Consider the following 22555-nt stretch of genomic DNA (forward strand, 5'->3'; position numbering starts at 1 on the left):
GCCGTGGCTCGCGCCCATCTCTGGAGCTCGTTTAGGCTGTGCTCTGCCTCTGTGAGCACACAGGGAAGGAATCCCATCTCCTCGTGCACCCCGAAACAATGGTCTCTTGCATCTTAGGCATGTCCAGACTTTTTCCCGGACTCCCGCCCGGCTAGCCGTGGCGCACTAACCCCCTGCAGGCTGTGTTCACGCAGCCAACCAGAGTCCTCTCCCTGGGATCCGACCGAAGCCCAAGCCTCAGCTCCCAGCCCCCGCCCACCCTGGCGGGTGAGCAGACAAGCCTCTCGGGCTGGTGAGTGCTGGTTGGCACCGATGCTCTATGCAGGAATCTCTCCGTTTTGCCCTCCGCACCCCTGTGGCTGTGCTCTCCTCCATGGCTCCGAAGATTCCCCCTGCCCAGCCCCTGTCTCCGCCATTGAAAGGGCTTCCTGGTGTGTGGAAACTGTTCCTCCTTCACAGCTCCCTCCCACTGGTGCAGGTCCTGTCCCTATTCTTTTATCTCTGTTTTTTCTTTTTTCTTTTGCCCTACCCAGGTATGTGGGGAGTTTCTTGCCTTTGGGGAAGTCTGAGGTCTTCTGCCAGCATTCAGTAGGTGTTCTATAGGAGTTGTTCCACATGTAGATGTATTTCTGATGTATTTGTTGGGAGGAAGGTGATCTCCATGTCTTACTCCTCCAGCATCTTGAAGGTCCCCCTGACTTGGATCATTCTAAATGACATAACCATATTCTGTCTTTAAATTTTTTTGATTTCAGGATGGAAATAAACATGAGACCCCTAAAAAATAGTTCCAACCTGGGACACAGTAAATAATCACAGACCATGCAGCGAAAGTTGGGGTTGACTCCCCCAAATCCTGCACAACTGGCCACCTAAGCTCATATGACAAACCCTATACTTAACTTGCCTTCATGTCTTCTCCACAGCTATGCCGAGAATATTAGCATTCTATAGCTCTATAGCTCCTTTTGGTTAAGGCCAATGTGAAGATACCTCTTACCCGGACTAGAAAGACATTAACTTAGACATTTTCTTATCTTCTACCTATGGATTCATTGCATGTAGAAAACTAGAATTTAAATATGTGGAATATAGGACATGTGAGTTTGTTTCATTGAGTGAACTAAATGTGAAAATATTTTGTAACTAGGACTCCTGGGTAGCTTGATATCACCAAGGGGAAGAAGACATGAAAAGAGGGAGGAGAAAAAGTAAGGAACACTAAAGATTCATTTCCCTTATACCACATTAAATATAAGACACAAATGGCTATAATGATAATACTGATGACAGCCACCAGGCAGAGCAACGGAAATAATAATCACTTACACGTGTATGTTATTTCAGAGTCTGCAAAGAGCTTCCCCACTTCAATGGCTCCCTTTGACATTGGAATTGTTATTCCCATTCTATAGATGAAGTTTGGAGAGATTAAGTAATTTTCTCAAAGTAGCATTTAGGACTTGGCAGTACTAGGGCCCAAAGCCAGGCTTCTCATTTCTAGTTTGCAGCCTGTTCTGCGAGACCATGTGAGAACCCTGGATTCTGAGTCCACAGTGCAGCATTCTAGTCCTTGCTCACCTCTTAAGTCTTGCACATTTAGCCAAATAATTTATATTCTTCAAGCTTCTGTTTCTTTATAGCTAAATATTACCTACCCTCCTTTTCTTGTTGGATAAAATGAAACAGTATACAAGAAAATCTTTTATACACTGTGAAATGCTACATAAATGTGAGGAAGGTGTAACTAAGTCCAACTTAATGACTGATATTTCTGGGGCCTCACCTCAACGTATCCTTACAGTTTTTCCTCCCTTTTGTCTGGAAGAACAAAGAGTCTCCTTCTCTTCAAAGTTAAACCTTCCACCTGTGCTTATATGAGACCAGTAAATATTTATCAAGGGCTTACTGAGAGTCTATTGCCTCACTTAATGTCCATTATCATTTTACAGATAAAGAACTGAGGTTCCTAAAAGCTGAATAATTTACCCAAGATTATGCAAATTAAGTATTAGGGCCTAGGAAGTCCCATTTCAGGGCCTATGTCTTTAATCACTGTGCAATATTGCCTCACCAATGACTCAGGCAACTTCTTTGTTTTCCCCCATTTCAGTTATCTATTACTGCATAACGATCCAGCCCCAAATTAAATGGCTTAAAACCAGTCCCCCTATTTGCACATGATTCTGCAATCTGTACTGAGTTCAACTGGGTCATTCTTCTGTTGACTTTGTCTGGAGTCACTCATGAGGCTCCAACCAGCTGGGAGCTTAACTGGGGCTGAACCATCCCTTGTGGTTTCTCATCCTCCAGGGTTCTCTTCATGTGGCTGCTTATCATTCAGTGGTCTGGACCAGCCTCTAGTCCGAGCATTTTTATAGCATGGCAGATGGCTTCCACAGGAGGACAAATCCCACTTTGCAAGTGCTTCCCGGGCCTCTGCTGGCATCCTACTTGCTAATGTCCCTTTGGCCAGAACGAGTCACAAGGCCAAGGACAAAGTCACAGGGTATGAAACCCAGGAGGTGCAGGTCCCTGGAGGCCATGATGTTTACCACGTCTCCTCTCTTCCCATCTATCTTCTCATTCATTACTTATGTCTCCCCCTCAGCATAGAAGAGACTTGGAGGACCACATCTGAATACAAGTAAAAGTTTCCTGTGACTGCATTTCCCCTTTAGCTACCATCTCCATCTTACTCTCTTTCCTTTCATGGCCAACCATCTTATGAGTGGTCTACACTCACTGTCTTCACTCCATTACTGTCTATCTACTCCCCAGTCACTGGAGACTGGCCTCTACCAACACTGTTGCACCAAAAATACACTCCCTCAACTCTCCAGTAACCTCTGCATTTCCAAGTGCAGTGGAGAATCTCTAGACTTGTTTACTTTGACCTCTCTGTAACATTTAATGTTTTCTTTTTCTTATGCGACTCTCCTTTCTCTCATCCTCTGTGTGTGTAGTTCTTCCCATCCTCTAATGGCACCTAATGGTCTTCACTCACCAGGGTTCTGGCTCCTGCCCTCTGTTCTACTCACTGTATAGCTTTTCATGCGAAAAACACTCAAACTATACCTTTAGCCCCAAACTCTATGCTTACCTCCAGACCCATTCATTTAAGTATATCTCTACTCAAATCCAACAAGTCCAAAACGAATCATCATCTTTCTTCTAAAACTCTTATAATCCTTTATATTTGTATTACCACCACCCTTTACCCAGTTGCCCAAATTAGAAATGTGATAGCCCAAGACTCTTCCTTTGCTTCTTCCCACAGTATACAATTTGACATTGAGTCTTACCTGTTCCGGCTTTAAATATTTCTCATAACTATCCAGTGGTATACTGGCAAATGCTTAGCTACCAGCTTTTGCAGGCGATGGGGGATGAGTAGCATTTGATGATTTCCATGGTGTAATCTTCCCACCATGGTTGATTTCAAGCTACTAATGTGACATCACTGAATAGAATTGGGAAGAGAAGTGCATTACCACACATTATATAGTATTTCCACCTACAGATACAACAGGCATAAATAACTTCAAGAGAGTAGTAGCAGTAAAAGTAGTAAAATAAGTATAAAATGATGAGTTCTGAGTATTTATTTCTTTTGTTTTTAATATAACTAAATTGTAAGTGTACATACTTTAATTTTCAGTGATGGCTTTGTTTAATAGCCAGCTCACCAAATTCCTGGAAATTTAACAACTGGCTCTCATGAGCCAGTACAAGCTGGATCTATCCCTCTCTTTCCCGTTCTCAAGACCAGAGGCAAAATTTAAGGCTCTGACCACCTGTCATCTTGATATTGCAATTTCCTCCTAGTAAGTCTTTCTGCTCATCTGTCCCCCACATCGCTGTCCCAAGGACCCTTTCTAACACTCAGATCTGATTATATCATGCCCTCACTTACAGTCATTGAAGCCCCATAGCTTTTCAACTGGAACTTAAAATTCCTAGTTTAATGCACAGAGACTTGCCTTGTTTTGAGCCTTGTCTCCCTCTGCTTCACCCACTAACACCCTAGCAACTCAAACATATGCTGTCTCATGACTCTGGACCTTCCCCCATGCTGCTTCCACCCTCTAGATTGCCCTCCCATCTTTCACACAGCTAACTAGTACTGAGTGGTTTTTCAGATCTCAGGTCAAGAACTCCCTCCTCTGAAAGTCTTTTCTATACAGTGGCAGTATAGAGTACTGATTAGAACATGGACATAAAACCAAACAGCTAGGTCTCTAATGTCGGTTCTGCCACTTAACTGAGTAACCTTGAACACGTTACCTAACCTTAGTTTCCTTACTAATAAAATGATGAAAATAAAGTGTTACCTTGTAGAATTGTTGGGAAGATTCAAAGAGTTACTATGTGCAAAACCCTCAGAACAGTGCCTATAACTTAAGCCCTTAGGACTCAGTAAATGTTAGCAATATTAACTACCTAACTGTAAATGCTTCTTATCTGTATTTCCACAGCATTATGTACATACTCATCACAGAATACTAAATCACTGATTTACTTGACTTCCTCGTTTGTAACTCTTCAGACAGGAACCATGTGGCCCTGTGCTTAGGCAGTGTCTAGTAAGTGCTCAATAAATGAATAAGAGAGTAGATGAGTGACGCAAGCTCTGGCCAACTGGGCACATGTTTCTTTTTGACTCATTCAGCTGCATTAGATTTAAGAAAGTGAAGGGAATTTGTGAGATCCTATGATCAAATCAAAGGGAAATATTTTCTCAAGTTTAATTAGCTATACATAGTGCTATAAAAACTAAAATCAGAAGGAAATTAGTTTTAAAACCCACAATGTTTTTGCTGATTTTTGCTTCCTCTTTATGTCGCTACCATTTATAAGGAATGTGCTAACGGTGCCTTAGCCTAATTCCATTGTTATTTGTGATGAATGTAGGAAAGACTCCTCGGGTTAAAGGGAGCTTTGGTAAATGTGTGGGCAAAAGAGACTAAACATCCACTGGAAAATTATTCTGACCTCACAGCAAAAATTAAATTCTATTATTTTCTGAGGCTCTAAGTTGTTTATCTAAGGATCGCAATTTGACTTTTATGGAAAATGAAAAAAGAAAGAAGAAAGATGTATTGACCATCTCCTAGGTATCAGGCGTTTTTACAAATACTATTTCTTCTAATCTTCACAAAACTGAATTAGATGTTGTGTTAGGGTTCTCCAGGGTGGCAGGGAATAGATATGTGTTTATGTTTGTGTTTATATATAGAGAGAGATTGATTATAAGAAATTGGCTCATTCAACTATATACACTGATAAGGTCCCATGATTTGGCTTCTGCTAGCCGGAGGCCCGGTAAGCACGATGATCTCATGTAACTGTGCAGTTCTAGTCTGAAGGCCTGAGCACCAGGAACTGACGGTACGTGTTCCAGACCAAGGGCAGGAGAAGACCGACGTTCTCGCTCAAACAGGGAGGCTGAGAGAGCAAATTCTCCCTTATTCCAACTTTTTGTTGGCCCTCGACAGATCTGATGAAGCCCACCCACACTGGAAGGGCAATCAGCTTTATGCAGTCTACTGATTCAAATGCTAATCTCTTCTGGAAACACCTTCACAGACACATCTAGAAATAATGTTTAACCAGATACCTGGGCATCCCACAGGCCAGTCAAGTTGTCGCATAGAATTAACCATCACAGACGTGATCCCCATTTTCAGGTGGGGAATCTGAGGTTCAGAGGGTTAAGTAATTTTCCAAAGATTACATGGATGGCAAGTGTGGGTTCAAGTTCAAATACATGTGTTTCTAATCCCAAAGCACCACGTTCCTTCTACTAAGACAGTAAGTCTAACTCAGGTGAATTTGCCCTCCAGGGTCACTTGGCCATGTCTAAAGACATTTTTGGTTGTCATAACTGGTGGGGATTGAGGGACTTGCTACTGACATACAATGGGTAGAAGTTAGGGATGCTGCTAAACATCCTACGATGCCCAGGACGGCCCTCACAACTGAAAATTATGCAGCCCAAGATGTTAATAGTGCCAAGGTAAAGAGACCCTGCCTGAAACTATACTATATTAACGGTTTTCCAAAACAGTAGACTAGGAATAATACGCTGATCTAAAATATAAATGACTAGAGTTCCATAAACCTAATAAATACTGGTGAAAAGAGTGAATGGACGTTAAATTCTAGATTATGATTCACTTTAATAGCCTCACCTACCTTGGAAAATCTGGGGAGAATAAGTGATGGGTACACGGGAAGGTACTTTGAAAAGGGAGACAATTTCTAGGTCCAGACAAAAACAAAATATTGTTCAAGAAAAGAAACGTAAGTATTATTCAACACAAGAAACTGCTACTTGGCTCAGCTATGAAGAATATTTACCTTGTCATAATGTCAAATAATGATTTAAATAAGAATTGTGATACAATTATTTTAGGAAGAGGGGGAGGGGAAGAAGGAGAAGAAGAGTACTGTGTGCATGTGTGTGTGCATGTGTGCATGCGTGTGCTGTGTGTGTGTGAAGTGAGAGCTGTTACAGTATTAAATTAGTTGAATAATGTTAAATATTAAGATAGTTTTAAATACCCACTTAAGCATTTATTTTAAAATATTGAGTAACTAGCAGAAGAAATTCCTCACTTTCTTTATAAACATCAAAGTAATATTTAAAGCTCTATGCATGTATTTATATATAAAGCTATGACTCTAAAAAATCATTTGAAAAGTCATATTCCAGTTCTGGGAGATCCAGAGAATCTCTATTAAAGAATAAAAAGTGTACCCCTAATCCCAGTCAGAGTTCAGACTACCAGGCTTAGGGATACTCTGCAAGAAAATGTAGACAGCCCACTCTTTCAAGAGTTCATGTGGAGGCCAATTTACTTAGCCTCCCTGAGCCTCACTTGTTTCATCTCTAAATTAAGTAAGTTCATTTGGAACTAATTAAACTCAAATGCATGGCAAATAACAAAAATGAGACAGACCAGGTACAACTGCCAGCATCACTTACAGGTGATAGTCTCAACTCAGATCCAGCCAGCGTTGCCATAAGGACACATTGGTGCTAAGAGGCCCAACGGTTCAAAAGAAACTACAAATCTGAACTTTCACATGAAAGCTCCAGATTTTAGAATGCTAGTTTAAAACACACAGTGCCTGCCAAACCCAACCCATCTGCAAGCCACCACCAGCTCACAGATTCCCAACGTGCGACCTCTAAGTTAGTGAACATGGATGGCCCCTCTAGGGCAGTGCAGCGTCTCATTTCTAAAAATCTCTATTGAATGTATGAGTTTCTCCAACACCAAAGAAGCAGTTTGTTTAATCCAAACCTGACCCACTATATTACTTCACTTTGTGACTTTTGCATTCACTGTGAACACTCACAAATCTTCAGAACCAAGATCTGCATAAAGCCTTTATCCAAGAAAGCACAGTCATCAACAAAGCTAGGTGGGCTTCCCTGGTGGCGCAGTGGTTAAAAATCTGCCTGCCAACGCAGGGGACACGGGTTCTATCCCTGGTCCAGGAAGATCCCACGTGCCGCGGAGAAGCTAAGCCCGTGTGCCACAACTACTGAGCCTGCGTGCCACAACTACAGAAGCCTGCGCGCTAGAGCCTGTGCTCCGCAACAAGAGAAGCCACCGCAATGAGAAGCCCGTGCACCGCAACAAAGAGTAGCCCCCGCTCGCTGCAACTAGAGAAAGCCCGTGCACAGCAATGAAGGCCCAACGCAGCCAAAAATAAAAGAAATAAATTAATAGAAACAAAACAAAACAAAGACAGGTTCTGCCAAACACAGCTGGGCCAAAAAATCAAGGAGTCATTCTCAGAGGGACATGATTGGGTAAAAACTGTCATTAATCGGTCTTTTCAGACATGTTAGTCCACAAGGACAACAATTGCCTTTAAATACAAAGGACAGAATCAAGCTCAATATTTGCTAAGCAGAGTATCTTTTAATCTTTTACAAGGAAATTTTACCCACTACTGCTAATTATCTTCTTGGTTTACAGGTCTAGAAAAATGAAGTCTGTGATTTTTTTCCTATTCATTTTGGAAACTGCAGTTGCAATCCCGGTAAATATCCTTTCCTCTATTGTTACATCTCTCCTTCCTGACATTCAATTTAGAAATCCTCCATTTAAAAGAAAATGTTCTTCAGCTTGCGCTATTTACTTAGTAGCATGTTAATCATATCACCTATGAGGTGCTTTTGATTTTATATTAGCCCTAAATTTTTAAGAAATAAATCAGGGACCACCCTCCCTAAATAAATAAATAAATAAAATGTTCTTATAGAATGCTTTGAAGTTCTCTTTTTTAATTTTTTTAATGTTTATTGGCATATAGTTGACTTACAATGTTGTGCTAGTTTCAGGTGTACAGCAAAGTGATTCAGTTATACATATACACATGTCCACTCTTTTTCAGATTCTTTTCCCATATAGGTCATTACAGAGTACTGAGTAGAGTTCCCTGTGCTGTACAGTAGGTCCTTATTAGTTATCTATTTTATATATAGTAGTGTGTATATGTCAGTCCCAATCTCCCAATTTATCCCTTCCCCACCTTACCCCCGGTAACCATAAGTTTGTTTTCTACATCTGTAACTTTATTTCTGTTTTGTAGATAAATTCATTTTTATTTTAATCAAATTATTTTTTTTCCCAAGCAAGGAATGAATGACTAGTAAAAATGAAATAAGGTACTTAAAAAAAATATATTTCTTGGGAATTCCCTGGTGGTCCAGTGGTTAGGAATCCATGCTTCCACTGCAGGGGGCCCGGGTTCGATCCCTGGTTGGGGAACTAAAATGCCGCAAGCCGCGAGACACAACAGAAAAAAGGTCGACAAAAAATATATTTCTTTAAGAGCCAGCAGGTTCTACAACATACGAGTACGCAGCTGAAAGTGTTGACTAACTGTCTATTAGCCAGGGAATATGCCCAAATACCAAAGAGAACAGGAAGAAATAAATTCTCCTATGGAAGCTCACCAGGCTAATATGAAAAATCTAAGAAATTAGTATGAGAAATCTTGGAGCAAATACCCACACTTGCCAGCAGCAGTTTCTTCAAGATCAATACATACTGGCTGAGTAATTCTGAGTCTATAATGAAAGCAGGACCCAACAGGTTAGGGATAGGAAATGATATGGTAACCATAAAACAGCTCCTAACTCACACTTGGGGGTACGTCCAAGCAAACATGCTGAAAGCAGACAGGACCAGAACTTTCTTTTCTTCACAGCCAGATATACTAGCCCCACCATTCACACTGCAATAAATCAGCCACACACAAATCAGATCATCTGAGACCATGTCAGCAGCCTCAAAATACCTGAAAGTTGTCTTTGTTGATTTAATGGGACCGTAGCTTGGATGATCATTTGGATATCTCCCCAAGGATCCATATCATCCTTAATCAGACTAAAGGATTTGTGCCATTTTTTCCTTTTCACCAAATGGATGAATCAACCTCCTTGAAATAGACAAAGCAATTTATCTCTTGTTCCTTCTCTCCTTCCCTCTCTACTACGTCTAAGAGTCTGTCCTTGCTTTTGTTGTTGTTTAAAGATTTATTTTTTATTTATATATTTTATTTATTTTTGACTGCGTCGGGTCTCAGTTGCAGCACGCGGGATCTTTCTTTGTGGTGCACGGGCTTCTCTCTAGTTGTGGCGTGCAGGTTTTCTCTTCACTAGTTGTGTGGTGCGCGAGCTCCAGGACACGGGGGCTCTGTAGTTTGCAGCACATGGGCTCTAGGTGAGGCATGTGAGACAAAATTGTTCATTGGTTAGTGAAAAGTTCTGCTCTTCCCCACTGGCATACTCCATTTTTTTTTTTTTAAGATTTATTTATTTATTTTCTTTTTGGCTGCATCAGGTCTTACTTGCGGCACTTGGGCTCTTCGTTGTGGTACTCAGTCCTCTCTCTAGTTGTGGCGTGGGCTCTGCAGTTGTGGCATGCCGGTTCCAGAGCGCATGGGCTCTGTAGTTTGCGGCACACGGGCTCTAGTTGAGGCGTGTGAGCTCAGTAGTTGCTACACGCGGGCTTAGTTGCCCCGCGGCATGTGGGATCTTAGTTCCCTGAGCAGGGATCGAACACGTGTACTCTGCATTGTAAGGCAAATTCTTTACCACTGGACCACCAGGGAAGTCCCTGTCCTTGCTTTTTGGATAGCTTCTGGTTGACAGATGTGTCAGCAAGGATAAACACCATGCCACCCAGACCAAGTAGTTCTTAGAAAAAAGAATTTGTGAGCACTGCTAAGAATCATGCTTAAGTAACGAGGAGCTACTCCAGCTGTAATTATAAATTCTCCTCTGAAATTACAGAAGTGGAATAATTAATATGTTCAGCACAGAGAGAAGTTCCCACAGGACCATTGTTTTCTCTTGAAAATGCAGTTTGCCCTTGCAGCTGTCGCCACTATGTAAACAAGCATCAAAAGGGTCTTTGAACTAAATGTTTGAATGACACGCCTGCATATAGACATGTTCCAGATGTTTCCCTGCTAGGAAAATATTTTTCATAGACTCAGTTCCGTGTTAAGAAACTAAGTATCGGGCTTCCCTGTTGGCGCAGTGGTTGAGAGTCCGCCTGCCGATGCAGGGGACACGGGTTCGTGCCTCGGTCCGGGAGGATCCCACATGCCACGGAGCGGCTGGGCCCGTGAGCCATGGCCGCTGAGCCTGCACATCCGGAGCCTGTGCTCCGCAGCGGGAGAGGCCGCAACAGTGACAGGCCCGCGTACCGCAAAAAAAAAAACAAAAAAAAAACTAAGTATCTTCTCAAAGGATATACCTGTTAAAAATCTTGTATCATTTTCCCTGCCTGCCTGAATTCTCCAGAAATAAGTGAGTTCTGTATGGTTCAGAGAAACCACACAGATTTCCAGAGGGTATGTTGTTACATGTGGAGAGAATAATGAAACAGAATTTCACTTTCTGAAAATTTCTGAAAGATAAGCTGCTGTGTTTCTGAAAGATAAGCTGTTGCATTTCTTCCAGCTTGCTGAGGGGGAGTGGAGGAAGAAGGGTGCAGAGACAGGGAGCAGTTCTCCATTAATAAGCCGAAAGTCTCCTCCACTATTATCCTCCATCAGGCCCCTGCCAGCAACTTGCCAAACTGGCCACCGTTCTTTCCCCATGCTCCTCTTAAAAATGGCTTCTCTGGAAATTTTTTCAAATATGATTATTCCTTTTAGTTTAAAAGGTAATAAGAAGCAAGAGAAGAAACCACATCTAAAACAAATCCTGGGGGTGGAGGGATGAATTGGGAGATTGGGACTGACATATATACACAACTATGTATAAAATAGGTAACTAATGAGAACCTACTGTAGAGCACAGGGAACTCTACTCAGTGCTCTGTGGTGACATAAATGGGAAGGAAATCTTAAAAAGAGTGGAGATATGTATACGTAGAACTGATTCACTTTGCTGCACAGCAGAAACTAACACAACATTGTAAAGCAACTATACTCCAATAAAAATTAATAAAACAATACAGGACTTCCCCAGCAGTCCAGTGGTTAAGACTCTGCCTTCCAATGTAGAAGGCGTGGGTTTGACCCCTGGTCAGGGAAATAAGATCCCACATGCTGTGGGGTGTGGCCAAAGACTAACTAACTAAATAAATAATAGAATAGAATAGAATAGAATAGAATAGAATAGATAACCAACAAGGACCTACTGTACAGCACAGGAAACTCTGCTCAATATTATGTAACAACCTAAATGGGAAAAGAATTTGAAAAAGAATAGATACATGTATATGTATAACTGAATCACTTTGCTGTACACCTGAAACTAACAGAACATTGTTAATCAACTATACTCCAATATGAAATAAAAACTTTAAAAAAGTAATTTATATTTCACTTTAAAATTAAATCAATCAATAAAATCCTGTACTCCATAACTTTCTTTACATTATATAATCAGCACTACAGGACCTGGTAATGGAGTAAAGACAAGTTAATTCAAATAAAATCTGAGTTTTATACTTATACCTGGACCTGTCTGACATGAGTGTTCATAGTATCTCTCTAATAAAGATCTGTGATGAATACCTGCCTAAGATATCAGACAGTTCATATTATTACCACTGTGTGATATTACTACTAGCAATAGTAATTTTTCACTTGGGTTACCCCTTAAAATTCACAAAATGTCTTGTATACATAGCCTTATCTTGATATTTCTGCTCACCTCACCTTGAGAGATGAGAGAGTACAGATGAACAATTTGTCAAACCACCACACATAGTAAATAGCAGAGTCAAGACTTGAAGGAAGGTCTCTTATCTCTACGTCCAGTTGTTCAACTTCTCCATCATGTATCACCGCCCAGCTCTTCATCTATGCCTCCAGTCTTGCTAGAAATAGAGCTATTCCTATAAAGGAAATAATACTCCATAGCTGTTCAGCCCTACTAGACTTGGTGTCCTGTTTCATACAGTTTTTCAATTAGTTCAAGATTAAATTATTTTTTTACTACATGATTTCCTGATGAATATAAGACTGATAGAGTTAGGAAAGTATGCAAAAATTGAATAAAGGGTTTATAACTTTTCCTGCTAATTATCAGTGAGTACTTAAAAGTTAATTTAAGAAAATGCACAGTGCTATAGCCTATGGTTAATTTGATTTCAACTTTATGCTAAACAACATTTTTCAAAATTATAAAGTACAAATGCTTTGTAAAAGTTTTAAAAACACAGAAAATAATTCCAAAAATCAAAGGTTGCTATTATTGAAATCATTTTGGCCCTATCTTCCCCCATTCTATGCATATATAACTCTTTCTTCATCATGATTGGGATTTTGTTTTCACTTAAGATTATATTCTGACTATTTGCTTGTATCTTTAAAAATTCTAGAGAATATCTTTTAACTGATGTTATAAATGAAATATATTACTACTAACAATGATGACAAGAAAAAAGTAGCTGGAAATTTTAAACAACATTTAGGCATGAATAACAAACCAGTTTTTAATTTTTTTCAGACACAAGCAAGGTTCCTATCTGATCATTCCAACCCAACTGCTGATTCCCTGAGTTCCTTCCAACAGGCTGAAATGTTGGTAACATCTGAGCACGCTGCAATCCCCACCGTAAGGGCCGAAGATGCAGAAAATGAAACTGAAGTATCCATAGAAGACCATCCCACTCATAAGGTAAAAGTAACATGGTTATACTAGTACAGACTTTTGTCTCTCAAGGTCTCAATTCTAAAGCGTGGTCAAAGAGACTACCTGATTCACTCGTTTAATTTTTTTTAAGATGATGATCACATCAACTGCCTCCAATCTCTAACAGAATTGTGAGGATTGATGAGTTTTACTTCTTGGGCTGAAGTGCTACATAATTGTTTTATTTCAAAAAATTCAAGTTCAGGTTAAACTTGTAGCTATCGAATGTGAAGAACATCAAAAGTAAGTTTATCAGACGTTATGTGAAGAAAAAGAATTAAGAAATATTCAATGTTGGCTTATGAATTGTAAATATGATGTAGATATGACATAATCATTTGTTTCAAGGATAAACTTTTTTCTTTTTAGCCTGAAAAATCTTCAGTACTAAAGTCAGAGGAGGAAAACCATGACCAGTCAGCAGATCAGGACCAGAGTTACAGCCAACACCTGGGATTACAGGATCAAGAGAAAAGTGAAAGTGACTTAATTGAGAATTTGGAGTATACACCAACTGAAGGTACACTGGACCTAAAAGAAGATATGAGTGAGCCTCCAAAGGAAAAACTCCCCGAGAGATTCTTTGGTCATGATGTTAGTTCCATTGTAGATTCTAATCAACAAGAAAGCATCACAGAGACAGAGGAAAACCAAGGACAACCTATAAATGACTCACATCCTCAGTTGAACGGGAGCAGCAAACATAGCCAAGACCTAAGTGTTCAAGGAAACCAAGAGCAGGGTCCAAATATCCCAAATGGAGATGAGAGAGAGCCAGGTAAAACTGGTACCCACAATGATAACCAAGAAAGGGAGAGAGAAGTTCCCGAGCAGCATTCTACCAGCAATCAGGAAGAAGACAGTACACAGTCTGATGACATTTTGGAAGATTCCTATCAACCAACTCAAGTAAGCAAGATGCAGAAAGATGAATTTGAACAGGGTGGCCAAGAACAAGAAGAGGAAAACTCCAATGCAGAAATGGAAGAGGAAACTGCATCAAAAATCAGTAAGCCCAATCAAGATAAAGAATGGCAGAGCCGAGAAGGACAGCCTGGCCTTGAAGTTATCAGCAACCATGAGGAGATGGACAAAAAGACTCTTTCTGAGCCTTCGCTGGTGGAGCCTACGGACGGTAACATCAAGCTCAGAAATCATGGGAGTGATGACGACGGCGATGATGGCCCCAGGCGCAATGCGAGTGAGGAGTACTTCAACCCAAGCGAGGCTTTCCTGGAGAATGAAAGAGCTCAATCCAATTACTATCCCATTAAATATGAGGAGCAAAGAGAAAAAGCACGTGAGAATGAGAATGTAGATACCAGCGAACCTGCAGAAAACCGAGGGGTGAGATTGTTTACAATGATGCTTGTCTGATAAAGTGGTTAGCTTTTCAGAAAATAGCCATGACCTTTCTCTGTGCTCTTGCAATCCCACGTGCTCATCTCTTAGTACGTTACTAAAATATATTATAATTATTTATTTTTCTCTACATCTCCATCATTAGTCTGAAAATGCCTGTTTTATTTGGGTTCCCCTAGAAGCATATCTTGGATTTTAGTGCAGTTTGTTTGAGAAGTTCAGGGAACAAAGGAAGCTAATCAACGGTACATAATTAAAGCCATGGAAAGCACATTCCTCTGAATTAGCCCCTTTGGAGAGTGAGGGACCTATGGCTTTTATATAAGCTGAGGATTACTAGGAGAGGTGTGAATTCCCCAGCACTTCCAGTCTGTCCTTGAGCAGGCCATATAGAGTGTCGTGGTTTTCCAGGCACAGAGATGCAGATACCGGCAGTTGAACGTCCCTGGCACTAACTAGAGTGGTAAATTCTGATAGATAAGAGGGATGGGAGGCATGACAACTGCTGCTCTCATGCCTTGATAGCAGGTGCCAGGTCATAGTCAAGTTGATCACCAATGTCTAGCAAAATGCCTCTAACATAATAACGTAAGAGATACAGCAATGTTTATTGATTTAGCTATAAAGGCAAAGAACAAAGACTTCAGCTACAGCTTTATGAAGCAAACACACACCAAAATGATAATCAGGAAACGGCAACAGGGTGAGGGAAGGGAAGAAATATATTGCTATTTGGTTGTTTAATCATTTGGAGCTTTCATGCAAAACTCTGGCAGCCACCCACCAGGAGCACCTAGCACAGCTTTTGGTGGGCAAGGTGAATACTAACTTCGATTCCTGAGAACTCTGCTGCCATTCTAAGGCAGGAGTTTTCTTGCATTTTAGAAACCTGGTAAGAAACGTTTCCCAATAGCGTCACAGAGATTACTAATGTAATCATGTCTTAACTATAGAATCACATGGTAATACCACATTTCTACTGTTTTCCCAAACCAAAGGGGAGGTTCGAACTTCACTTCTGATGTTAGTTCCAATGTTTATTGGGTAATCCCCAGAGATATAGCACTGAACCCAGTTCATAAAGATAGAAATGGCTCCTGTTCTCAGAGGGTTACTGTCTATTTCCACGGCTGCGGCTGGTGTCTTCTCCTTCTGAGATCTGAAACGATTGGAGTATGAAAAGATCTGTGAAGGTACGCACAGTGGAAATATAAATTATGTAAAGGCTTTCCCTAAAATAGACTTCAACTTCTGCCCTTGTTATTATAAAGGCCAAGAAAGCAGAAAGCTCACTGAATGAAGATGACCGTTCAACTGAAGGCAACACAAGGGTGCACAGTGTCGGTGAGTACGGGCTAAGCAAGCAGACTGTGACTATATGAGGAGAGAGATGGAATGGGCTATGTTGGGCTATCCCCACGCCTTCATTTGTGACTACTGCACAGAATTTTTCCTCTCCCTACTCCTCCCCAAGGAAATGCTCCCATAAATTGTTGACATTCTCGTGTGCACATTTGATCTACAACTGTGGTAACAGTTTACAAACTGGAAATCCGGTTGCAATGTTACTGCAAAAGCTAGAATTCTTTTTCTCTAAGTCCTTTTGCTTCGAAGAAGAAAAATTGATTCTACCTTATTTACACTCAAATCCATAACTTAGAATTGAGATCCCATATTTAATAAAGACCTAATTCTTTTTTTTTTTTTTTTTTTGCGGTACCTGGGCCTCTTACTGTTGTGGCCTCTCCCTTTGCGGAGCACATGCTCCAGACGCACAGGCTCAGCGGCCATGGCTCACGGGCCCAGCTGCTCCGCGGCATGTGGGATCTTCCCGGACCGGGGCACGAACCCGCATCCCCTGCATCGGCAGGCAGACTCTCAACCGCTGTGCCACCAGGGAAGCCCAAGACCTAATTCTTAATCACATACCCCAGTCACAAAATTTTGAATTTCAACCATAAAAATTCTCGTGGCTTATTTAACTTTTGACCAACTTGCACAGCACTGCTCTGTAGACGTCAGACTATGACCATTGCCGGCAGGTCAAGAAAAGTTGTTTGTTCTTTTTAAATCCCCAATCCAAACTGCAAAGAAATCTAGACTATTATGCAAAATAGTCTGGAGCCAGAGGGTCCCACCTGAAAATTAACGCATCCATTAAAAAGGCTTCTAATGTTTTCCCAAATTTTCTCTTATTCATGGAAATGGAACTGTCTGGATGAATTTGAGTTTACGTACTCACTTTAGCTTTGTCCATGTTTCCTGTCTAAACTTTTCTGTTAGATTCTTGCATGAACTTCCAGTGTAAAAGAGGACACGTCTGCAAGGCTGATCAACAGGGAAAACCCCACTGTGCTTGCCAAGATCCAGCGACTTGTCCTCCTACAAAACTCCTTGACCAAGTAAGGCTTCTACAAAATGGTCTTTAAGGGACATCAAACAGTTAGTGATTTGAATGAAAGTAATTTGCAGTTGAAATCTTTTGTTAAAGAAAAAAAGTGAATGCCCAGGTTATCATCTAATATTTAAACAACAGTCAATAGAAACAGAAGTTCATTAGACTTTGAGGAACAGAGTGTTTTCCCAATGAACATTCCCAAGCCTGAGGTTTTTCTCCTACTTGTCTTTCTTAGGTTTGTGGCACTGACAATCAGACCTATGCCAGCTCCTGCCATCTCTTTGCTACTAAGTGCAGATTGGAGGGGACCAAAAAGGGGCACCAACTGCAGCTGGATTACTTTGGAGCCTGCAAATGTAAGAGTCTAACCACCACTGCTGAAAGTGTTCTGGGTGAATCTGAATTATATACATATATGTATGTACTCATATATATGCAGACGACAATAGCAAGAAGTTAATGTAGCTCTGAATCCAGGCTGCTCATTAAAATAACTGGGAAGACTTTTTTAAAAATTAGAAGAATAATGTCCAGGCTTTAACTGTAACAGATTCTGATTTAATTGGACTGGGTTGGAACCTTGGCATTGTTTTTTCACTTGTTTTCAAAGTAACCGAGACAATTGTAATGTGCAGTCAGCGTTCAGAACCACTATGATAATGTTATCCGCTTAATAACTGAGATGAATCATTGGAATTTTGTTAAATTAGTCGTCCTCTTCCAAAAGCTAAGCCTTTGCCAAGAAGTTTTAGTGACAGCATAGTCCTCCAGAAGTTTTTGAAATTGTCTTCCTTCCCCAGGATACTCTCAATTGTGTTTGGATCTCCTGGTCGCTAAGTGATTCTCCACATTAGCAGTGCTCACTAACCTCGCCTGTCTTTCCAGACACATGAGAGGATTCAGTTTCTCAGCCCCCTTGATGTTAGATGCAGCCATATGAGTTGCTTTGTCCAGTGCAATGTGAGCAAGAATCATCCATGGGAGCTCTGGACAGAGCATTTAAGAGCTGGTGTATGGCTCTCCATGCCGTCTTCAGCTCGTGTTGAGATGATGCTGAATGGCGGTGTCTCCCCCATCCTGAGCCCCAGAGAAACAGATGAGCAGAACTCTCCTGCCAACTTATAGGGGACATGTAGCAGGATGGAGAGATAAACATTTGATGTGATGTACGACATACTAGTCAACACTGCTGTATATGGTATATTTGAAAGTTGCTAAGAGAGTAGATCCTGACAGTTCTCACCACAAGGAAATAAAAAACTCAAGCTAACTATATGAGGTTATGGACGTTTAACTAAACTAATGATTACTGTGGTAATCATTACACAATATATGTATGTCAAGTCATTATGCTGCACACCTTAAACTTACAGGGTGGTATGTCAGTTATATTTCAATAAACCTGAAAAAAAATGTTTGTTCCTTTAAGCCACTGAGATTTAACATTATTGCCACAGTATAAGCTAACTGCTGCCTTCTGCTCTTTTCTCCTAATAAATAGCTCTTGTGACCTCCACCTCTGAATTCCAACTCTCTGATTCTAGAGTAGTGGTTCTCAGCCCTGGCTGCACATCACAATTGCTTCTGGAGCTTTTAAAACATCCTGATGCCCAGGCTCCACCCCCAGATCAATCAAATCAGGATTTCTTTGAAAGGAAGCTGGCATCTGGTATGTTTCTAAAACACTCCTGGCAATTCTGTTATGGTGCCAGGGTTAAGGACCACTGTTGTGATGGAGGGGCAGTGAGGATGCTGTCAGTCACCGGAAGTTGTCAAGCGTCCTGTTATGAGGACTTTCCTTGGGACCGGAGTAAGACCCCAAAATTAAAATCAATTTACTTTCTGCCTGGAACAGCTATTCCTGCTTGTACGGACTTTGAAGTGACCCAGTTTCCTCTAAGGATGAGAGACTGGCTCAAGAATATCCTCATGCAGCTTTATGAACCTAACCCTGAGCACGCTGGATATCTAAATGAGAAGCAGAGAAATAAAGTAAGTTATCCACGGCCAGCTACCTAAGCGTCTGTCTACAGGGCTTGAGGAAAAAAGCGTCAGGGGACGGGGCAGGGTGGAGGGGTATATCAGCCCTTCCTCTGCATATCAGAAACCACACCTTGTTAACACCCACGGATTAACAGAACAGTAGTGGTCATTATTCACGCCTCAAAGTTTGGGACACAGCCAAACCACCCAATTCGTACAGGCAGGGCAGGGGCCCGAGTAAGAGCTCTTGAACTCATCCCTAGAGCAAACTCTGTTGACCAAAGTGAACCTCAGTTCAGCGTTTATATGTTCAGGCCCAGGCATATTATTTAAATCTAAACGTGTTTTTTGCCTTTATAGGCCAGACATAGATTTATGATATAAGGGAAATCCATTATTAACAATGTCAGTAATATATTAAGATTAAAAAGTGCAGAATATTAATCCTAGAAGTTCCCAGGGAAAATTCATTCATCAGATAGTTACTGAGTGCATACCAGGTACCTGGAATTGATTTACATGCTGGAAATACAGCAAGGGACCAAACAAAAATCTCTGCCTTCATAAGCCTACATTCTAGGCAAAGAGATGATATATACTTATATACACATGTATGCAAATATGAACATAATGGCAGGTGGGATGAAACATGCTATAAAGAAAAAAAAAAAAACATGTAGGGGGGGTGTGCATTAACTGTGTCAAATGCTGTTTACAGGTTGTTAAGATGGGGACTGAGAGTTGGCCCCTGATTTGGCACATGACAGTCATAGTTGACCATGACAGGAGTTGTTTTTGCAAGAGAAAAGCCCGAATGGATAGGGTTCAAAAGAGAATAGGAGGAATGATGTAAAAGCAGCAAGTATAGAAGACACTTTGCTGTAAAGGGGAAAGTGAAATGGGTGGCAGGTGGACAGGAATGTGAGTTCAAGGGTCTTATCTACCAGCGGGAGGTGACAGAGGATGTTTGTATGCCTCTGGAAATAATCCAGTAAAGAAGGAAGGGTCCCCAACTGCCACAGGGTATTCTTGAGTAGATGAGAAGGGGTGAGCTTCTGAGCACCAGTGAGCGGCTGGGCTTAGTAGATGAGGAGCGAAGGAATTTCACGCATGGTGACAAGGAGGGAAATTGGTAGATGTGTTCATGAGAACAAGTAGAAGTTCTGTTCTGATTGCTTTCAGTTACTCAGTGCACTAATTGGTAACGTCACAAGCTGGTAGTTTTATATGCATTGCCCCTAAATAATTTCTATCCTCTCTCTTTAACAACACATTGCCACAGACAGCCTTGAGAGCATTAGATACAAAACAGGGAAATTTCAATAGGGGTGTCAAGCAGCATCACGCCAGGGCTGACCTGAGCCGCAGCAGGCACTGGACGGAAATACATAAAGGATTAAGAATGGAGTATGCCAGGGCTTCCCTGGTGGTCCAGGGGTAAAGAATCCGTCTTCCAATGCAGGGGACGCAGGTTTGATCCCTGGTCAGGGAACTAAGATCCCACATGCCACGGTGCAACTAAGCCCGCACGCCACAACTACTGAGCTCACACGCCTCAACTAGAGCCCGAGTGCCGCAAACTACAGAGCCCATGCACCCTGGAACTGGCACGCCACAGCTGCAGAGCCCACGCCACAGCTAGGGAGAAGCCTGCGCACCACAATGAAGAGCCCACGTGCCTCAACTAAGACCTGATGCAGCCAAAAATAAGTTTAATTAATTAATAATAAATCTTAACAGAAAAAAGAATGGAGTATGCCAGTGGGGGAGAACAGAACTTTTCACCAACAAATGAACAATTTTGTCCAGGTCTGTTCAGCCCTTTTCATTAAAACCTTTTCATAGTTTTAAGAAATATGAGGAACATCACTTGGTTAAAAGATCAAACAAAGTCTTAAACTTCTTCTGAAAACCCCAGGGTTTTTTAAATGTTAGCTGTTATTCTATGCAGAAAGCTGTAGTGTTGATTAGAAGGCATGTAATTTGTTCTCAAATAACATTCTGGTTTTGTTTTCCTCTGTCATGTTAGGAATACTCTTCAAGTAAAGTTTAGCAAGTGATAATTCCTTTACACTTGTCTGATTCTCTAATGATCATCTCCCTTCCTAATCTCAGGTCAAGAAAATTTACCTGGATGAAAAGAGACTCCTGGCTGGGGACCACTCACTTGACCTTCTCTTAAGAGACTTTAAGAAAAACTACCACATGTATGTGTATCCGGTACACTGGCAGTTCAGTGAGCTGGATCAACATCCTAGGGACAGGTAAACACTTTCCACTTTCCCATTAACTAGGTCATCTCCCTGATACAATGTCTAGTTATCTATACCCAAGAATTCTAAACAGATTTACGAAACTTCCCAGTTCCATTTTAGAACACAGAAATGTCAAGCAAATACGGTTATGAGTCTAAACACAAAGCTGCTTTGAGGGACTTCCCTGGCCGTCCAGTGGTTAAGATTTCGCCTTCCAATGCAGGGGGTGTGGGTTTGATCCCTGGGCAGGGAGCTAAGATCCCACATGCCTCGCAGCCAAAAAACCAAAACATACAACAGAAGCAATATTGTAGCAAATTCAATAAAGACTTTAAAAATGGTCCACATCCAAAAAATTTAAGAAAAGTGCTGCTTTGACCATAACAGAATATGGCCACAATTCCACAAGCTCCCAAGTTTCCACGTTAGGGTCCAGCCTCCCAAGAGGCTCTTTCCACTCTTCCTCATTCTTGATCCTAAATTCTGAAGCTAATCTGATTGGCCCCAGTTGGATTAAGCACCTACGTCTGGAATGATCCGGTACGGCCGGTGGTAAGAGCCAGGTTGTATAAACATGATTGTTGGGATGCAGCCCTATAAATTTAGGGTGGAGGGAGGATAGTTCCTAGGGAAGGAGGAAACCTTATGAATTGACATCCCAAAAGCTGTCTGTCTTACCCACAAATCGTTTATTTCATTTGTAGCTCTTCACGAACGCACTCCTTATTTGCCATCCTCAGCAGCCTTGGGGAAGAAAAATGCCCTTGGTGATCGTAAGAGTTAGCTCTTCATACACAAGTTAGTAACCCAGCTAACTGGCTGCCATTTATCTCATTGCAGGGTCTTGACCCACTCTGAGCTTGCTCCTTTGCGGGCATCTCTGGTGCCCCTGGAACACTGCATAACACGCTTCTTTGAAGACTGTGACCCCAACAAGGATAAGCACATCACCCTGGAGGAGTGGGGTCACTGCTTTGAAATTAAAGAAGGTAAATTCATCATCAACCCAGGGAGAGGGGTGTCCTCTTCTCCAGATAAGCCCTAAGCCCGCAGCCCTCATAGACAGGTCCTGCTGTGTGTTCAAATTGAAACCTAGAGACCACAGGGTGGCAGACTGCAAGCTTATTTCTTACTCCCTTTATGATCTCTGTTTCAAAGTGTAGCAAGGGTGAATATTTAAGGGGTAACTACACCGAGGCCTCAGAAATTGGCTAAGCCTAAGAAAGTGATGCGAATCCAGAGAGCTGCGCCAAATCTCCGAAGGCTACCTTTCTCCGGAAGGAAGGAAGGACTTTATATCCTTCCTTAACCTGAGTATTGGGCCAAACTTTAAAAAATCATATGTGAAGAGTAAAACAGCAAGCTTGATTCTGA

The 22555-nt window shown here is 41.4% G+C and overlaps 1 protein-coding gene across 5 annotated transcripts in view; it reads left to right on the plus strand.

The window, feature by feature from the left end:
• The window catches only part of SPARCL1 (SPARC like 1), a 54063-nt gene that overhangs the window by 20908 nt on the left and 10600 nt on the right, over window positions 1-22555 (plus strand). For 4 of the 5 annotated variants that reach the window (XR_016393412.1, XR_016393413.1, XM_089912487.1 and 1 more), the window contains exons 2-10: window positions 7998-8061; window positions 12998-13168; window positions 13553-14530; window positions 15817-15889; window positions 16829-16947; window positions 17179-17299; window positions 18799-18935; window positions 21042-21190; window positions 22022-22170. Coding sequence is in view for 2 of the 5 variants with exons in the window: in XM_089912487.1 (XP_089768613.1) it covers window positions 8008-8061; window positions 12998-13168; window positions 13553-14530; window positions 15817-15889; window positions 16829-16947; window positions 17179-17299; window positions 18799-18935; window positions 21042-21190; window positions 22022-22170 (1951 nt within the window). In the remaining 3 variants the exon portion in view is untranslated. Of the gene's footprint in view, window positions 1-7997; window positions 8062-12997; window positions 13169-13552; window positions 14531-15816; window positions 15890-16828; window positions 16948-17178; window positions 17300-18798; window positions 18936-21041; window positions 21191-22021; window positions 22171-22555 lie in introns of those variants that run through there. The other variant, XR_016393414.1, reaches the window with a different exon arrangement.

This window comes from Delphinapterus leucas, chromosome 5 (assembly GCF_059928025.1).
Source record: "Delphinapterus leucas isolate spDelLeu-1000000601 "Yukka" chromosome 5, BTC_Dleu_Yukka2, whole genome shotgun sequence".
NCBI classification, from domain to species: Eukaryota; Metazoa; Chordata; class Mammalia; order Artiodactyla; family Monodontidae; genus Delphinapterus; species Delphinapterus leucas.